This window comes from Bicyclus anynana, chromosome 4 (assembly GCF_947172395.1).
Source record: "Bicyclus anynana chromosome 4, ilBicAnyn1.1, whole genome shotgun sequence".
Classification (NCBI taxonomy): domain Eukaryota; kingdom Metazoa; phylum Arthropoda; class Insecta; order Lepidoptera; family Nymphalidae; genus Bicyclus; species Bicyclus anynana.
The window spans coordinates 2,671,558-2,677,572 of NC_069086.1; the positions used below are offsets into that span (position 1 = coordinate 2,671,558).

The following is a 6,015-nucleotide window of genomic DNA, read 5'->3' on the forward strand; positions in this document are numbered from 1 at the left end:
TCACCATAAAAACGATCTGATTTCAAGAACAATATCAAATAAAAGAATACGTCAAAAACAATTAGATGGACTAAAAGTTTCACAGGACGTAAATGATTCCTTTAAATGGTGCCTACGTGCTTCAAGGCGGAGCTTTGTAATAATATGAATGATTTTGAAAGATACATATAACTGTTTGACATTATGTTATTCTTTAAAGCATTTTAAAAACAACGTAGGTGAGAATGAGACAAACATATTTTTACTCGTAAGGTTCATATTTCCATCGCACTTGTATAAAAATTATATAGACAACTTAGGACCCTTCCTCCTTACTCTTTCTTCATTGGTGTAGTTTAATGAATTATAAATAGGTGTCAAAGCTTACACCAGTTATAAATGATCTAAGCATTGTACCGAATCGTAAATCTATGGGTCTAAGTGTCAAAGGAATTTAAATATCTTTAACATTTTTGTCTATGGTATCTATGATTTCTGAAAACACTTGGCACGGTCTGTGGTACGTACTACGTTATCTATTAATCTGTGGAAGTACCTACGAACCGCGAATCTTTAATTTATTATTATTTTATCATTATTTTGTGAATATTTTTGTTGAAACTAAATTGCACTGTATTGTATTCTAACGAGAGACGTTATTTAGTGTGTAGTCGGAGTGAATCTTCTAAACTAAACTACTGTGGTAAGACACCAAAATAATAAATGTTGTACTATTACTAAAATATCCCGCGAGAATATCGTTTATCTTAATCCTTTTAAGGTTGATCCACAATCAAAATTTTATGATCTTTCACATTTGGTTTAAAGAATTAATGGTTCTCCTGAGGAGTCACAGTGCTTTGGTAGCTATAGTAGAGGAAAACATAAATAAAAAATCAATGTAATGTAAATGTTTACTTTACTGACAGAATCTCATATAGGTAAAGAGTAAGTATTCTGAGATTACAATTTACATACACACTTCAACTACGGTATTCCAAGATCCACCTATAAGACTTGAAATATTTGGGCTGTAAAATGACTTTGTAAAGCAATCCAATTTTTCATATTGCTGGGGAGAAAATCCCAGTTGGCCGTACTTATTCCACCCAGTAGTCCACACTGTGCCATCCTGGAGCAAAATAGCAGAATGTCTTGTGCCACAGGCTATATCCTTTATCAGTATATCAACTTCTCCATTAACATCACAGATATCAACAAGTGTGGGTGTAGCATAATTCTTTTTGGTTTCTACATTGTCTAGGCCGTTCTTGTTCATACCTAACTGACCTGTATCATTCCAGCCCCATACATATAAATCCCCATATTCACTTAAGGCTAGTGAATGCCAGCCACCAGCCCTTATTTTAGTTATTTTGATTCCTGCCAATGCTTCAACTTCAGTTGGGGTTTCCAAATTTATCAAATCACCATGACCAAGTTGCAATCTCCTGGAAATCCAAAAATTTTTTTTATAGATTTATCATAAATAATTATTAAGTAAAAATGTATAATATATAAGATTTAACCCACGTGGTTCCCATTTCCGTAGGTATATGGGGATAATATATAGCCTATAGCCTTCCTCAATAAATGGGCTATCTAACACTAAAAGAATTATTCAAATCAGACCAGTAGTTCCTGAGATTAGCGCGTTTAATCAAACAAACTCTTCAGCTTTATAATATTACTATAGATAGTATAGATTCCTAGGGTATAAAAGAATTCAATATTAATCTACTACTTCTGATTTCATGGAAATTTACAAAACTTGGGCCATTTTGAAACTGATTTTTTTTTTATTTTATATTTTTTTTGTATTCTATGGTAGTCTATCAAAAATAATTAAAATTTTAAAAATAAATCAATAAGATCTATTTTTAACAGTCTCACTGTTAAGGTATTATAAGAGCCGTGATAGCCCAGTGGATATGACCTCTGCCTCTGATTCCGGAGGGTGTGGGTTCGAATCTGGTCCCGGGCATGCACCTCCAACTTTTCAGTTGTGTGCATTTTAAGAAATTATATATCACGTGTCTCAAACGGTGAAGGAAAACATCGTGAGGAAACCTGCACACCAGAATTTTCTTAATTCTCTGCGTGTGTGAAATCTGCCAATCTGCATTGGGCCAGCGTGGTGGACTATTGACCTAACCCCTCTCATTCTGAGAAAAGACTCGAGCTCAGCAGTGAGCCGAATATGGGTTGATAACGACGAAAGCTAACGCTTTAGCAATAGAATGACTAAGGGGTTAACTGTCAACATCATAATTTCCAAGTATGTAAGGAGTTTGTTAGTGTGCTATATTTTTACACTATAGGTGTGTTTGTTTAGACATGCCCCGGGTACAGCTACAGTATTCAAAACTAAAAATGAGAGATATGAATTCCAGAGAATACATTTTTCTGTGTATATTTCAGACTATTACTGTGCATAGTCAGTATATATTTGAGAATTTAGTGTATGTCCATAAAAGCTCAGGCAATTTTAAAAGAAGATGTGATTGTAATAATATTAATGTTAGAAATAAAAATATAATTGTAGCACAGCACACTGGGTTACAAAAAATTAGTAATTCTTAGAAGGGCAATTGCATACGTTTTTATAAAAACTGCCACAACAAACCATGGGCAAGTTGAAAGTTTTTATCAAACAAAAGCTTATAGAAAAGTCGTGTTATAGTGTTAATGAAAACAACCAAAAAAGCTTTGCAATTTACTGGCTATTTATATATCTATTGTTAAATAATGATAAACTAAAAAAGAAAAAACCTGACTGAGTTTGTTGTGGGCTATTCTCAGAACAAGGCACTTCTTCTTCTTCAAAAATTTAATTTTATGTTTTCGAGTAATTATTGTCACCATTATTCCTTACTTTTATCTTAGTTTAAGAATTATAATATTTTAAGCAACAATCATTAAATTAGTATTGTAGGAACTTTTAAATTTAAAAAAAAAAACTATTTTGTCATGTTTTGTTTAAATAGCCCAATTCCCCTTCCCATCAGATAAAGATAGTCAAAACTCTTCTGATAAAGGTCTTCCTCACAAACTTTGTGTTACAATAGTGTAATATTAATCCAACTAGTAGGGAACCTATAACATTGATTTTATTGAGTTTGGCGCTTTAATGGCCTATTAAGGAGTTTGTAATTTATGAAAAAAAAATCATACCGTCCATTTCCCCATGTATAAACTCTGCCTTTGTCAGTGAGAAGTAAATAATGTTCATATCCACATTCAACGTCAATTACTTTGCCAAAACAGTGGCGTGTGTCCAGGTAGCTGGGTACTGACCCTGTGTAAACATTCCCCTCTGACGTCAAATAAATGTAAACATTGTTTGTAGCCACAACCTTTATAATGTCATCACTTGTCCTTAATTTCTTGACCTCATTCTCCAAAATGGGCTGCTCAGTAATATTCACCCTTTTGAATTGTTCAGTTTTAAAGTCATAAAACCAAATAGTTCTAGTCACTTTCTCTGCTAATATTAACATATAATCATTGCCTGCTATCAGAAAATTTGATTGTTTTGATGTCTTGCTTTGATTGGGCACTTTGATTACTTGATTATCTACACCTTTCCAGGCTCCCACTAAAATAAATGTATCGTCGATTTGAAAAATGTTATATGACCAGCACGACGTCACTAGTTTTGCCCGAGTTAAATCAATATCTTTTTCGTTTTCCTTTTCAAGTGGTTGGAAACTTTCAAATAAGCTTTTATTATTTGCATCCTTTATCCACTGCCCATACAAATTAGTTCCAGTAACATAGTACATTTTATTTAAATATCCAATGTAAAATACTGTTCATAGTATTTTATTATAATATTATTGTTCTACAAAACAACGTGGGTGTATTTTTCTTGCAGAGCAGCTCTTTTCACCCACGGATCACTATTTTTCACCAAAATTGTAACTGAAAATATATTTTTTAAATAATAAAACTTAAATGGTGGTCTTGGCAATCATAAAAAAAATATACTTAAACATATATTGCTTTTACTTTTAAAAATTCATAAAATCTTAATCATAAAAAATAATGCAAAATTCAAAACAATTTATTTTATCCACATTCATTTATCTTTTATTTTTTCAAAAATCAAAATAATAGACCAAAACAATAACTTGCACCACAGACGACAAATTGCACAGATTAGAATGCGACACATGCGAATGCGAAACGCGAAATGCGAACAGAGGTGAGGCGTATATACTGGAGCAGGTCTTAACACTAGGTTTGTTGGAAGACGTATGGCGTACGAGTACGGAGCAGGGACATAAACACGTATTAAGCGTATTTAGAAGTACCGAGTACCGAGGAGCGCAAGACGTCAACAGAGTGCGAGTCCAATACTCGCAAATACTCTAACGGTCGAACCAATGCGGGACGTGTTCAGAGACGCGTTCGATTAGTAATGTGTGAGTGAGAGACTTCTATCAATGCCGAAAGAAAATAGACTTTGTTGTCTAGACATAAGACCGGCTTTTCAACGCAATAAACACTTCATACTCCAGCAGTCAAAACATCGCGAGACGCGTTCCCGGACGCGTTCGTTTAAGAATGTGTGATCACTCACACATTCTTAAACGAACGGCAATGGGACGTCACCGTCCCATTGCCGAAGAAAAATTGTCTTTACCCTATTAAACATAAAACCGATTTTTCAACGCAGTAAACACTTAATACTCAATACACCAATATTTGGAGTCCCTGATTTTAATCCTTATTTTGAAAACATAATGTTTATTTGTTTTAGTATGATTATATATCCGCTAAAGTAACAAGTTAATGTAACCCGACAGTATCATGAGGTAATATTAAAAGAAATAACTAAATAATAAAATTCAATTGAAGTTTTGAAATTAATGACTGAAATATTTTATTTTGCAAATTTTTTTTTTGTGGATTACAAAAACCAAAAATAGTTGAAGAAACCAATTGAGAAAAACAAAATAAAAAGACAAAAATGATTTTCTGTTACCCGGGATCGAACTCAGGATTCTTAGTTTATCGTACCTTGCGTACATACCACTAGTCCAAATGACTTTGTAGAACTCGGTTGAAGTTAATGTACGCTACTATCAGATAATATGATGTAAAATCGCTGGCCACTGAGTATTTAGGAGTACGTATCTATTCTATAGGTCCTAATGGCTCGTACTTCTAAATACTCGTGGAGCTAGTCTTTGGAGCGCGTCTCTCGGCGTACTCGTACTCGTAATACTCAGTACGCGTTTTAGCGAGTACGACTCACCTCTAATGCGAACTTGTCATTTGTCATTGTCATAATTTACTTTAAAAGACTGGCTTTACGGCTCCGCGGTCTAGCTCTTTTGAGCCTTTCCAGTGCACAGATTACACCAATGTCTCAGACGAATTATATTCAGACTGTCACGTTAGAAGTTATCCCACTGTCAAAGATCAAGAAGAAGAACCAAACTCATTAAAAATGCTGGTTTGTGTAATTAAAAGCTTAATGAAAAGACATAAAAAATGGTCAAAAACAGTTTTAGACGATTTTATAACGGAGAATGCTCATGATTTTCAAATGTTTAACTTTCTGTATTATCCATTGAAAATAAAAAATCTCGTGAAAGAATTATTTCGATACGTTAATTAGTTCTCAACAGATGGGATTTTAAAGTGTGCACGCGGCGAGAGCTTGCGTTTAATGTGCGTGACGTCATCGTACTACACTTGCACGGCCCGTTCAGGCAATTTTGTACTTCTGCCTTAGCTACTGACGAACTAATACTTTGAATAATGGTAAATTAATATACGGGACATTAATTCGTAAATATGAAATTGACTGAACGGGCCAGGCAAGTGTTGTACGATGAGGTCACGCACAATATCGCGACTCTTCGCGGGAGTCGATATTTATGCGAACTTTGAATGCATGTAAAATCATAACTATTTGGTATTTTTAAATAAAACAAAAACTAGTGTTTTTGTATATATAAAAGCTCTAATGTAACAAAGTGAAACTTCGTTACATTAGAGCTTTTATATATTCGCTTCGCTTTG

The 6,015-nt window shown here is 33.8% G+C and overlaps 1 protein-coding gene across 1 annotated transcript; it reads right to left on the reverse strand.

Moving 5' to 3' along the window:
* Positions 1-881: 881 nt before the first annotated feature.
* On the reverse strand, positions 882-4,133 carry LOC112043247 (RCC1 domain-containing protein 1). The gene is made up of 2 exons (XM_024078572.2): positions 3,154-4,133; positions 882-1,430 (listed from the first exon to the last, which is right to left on the reverse strand). Exons 1-2 carry the CDS (start codon positions 3,762-3,764, stop codon positions 950-952), a joined length of 1,092 nt encoding a protein of 363 aa, XP_023934340.2. The 5' UTR covers positions 3,765-4,133; the 3' UTR covers positions 882-949.
* Positions 4,134-6,015: the final 1,882 nt, after the last annotated feature.

What these genes read in the sequence shown, in the direction of transcription:
- LOC112043247 (XM_024078572.2), bottom strand. Translation starts at nt 3,764, where the DNA reads ATGTACTATGTTACTGGAACTAATTTGTATGGGCAGTGGATAAAGGAT. An exon ending in TATACATGGGGAAATGGACG is followed by an intron (nt 1,431 to 3,153) that starts GTATGATTTTTT and finishes TTGGATTTCCAG; the next exon opens with GAGATTGCAACTTGGTCATG.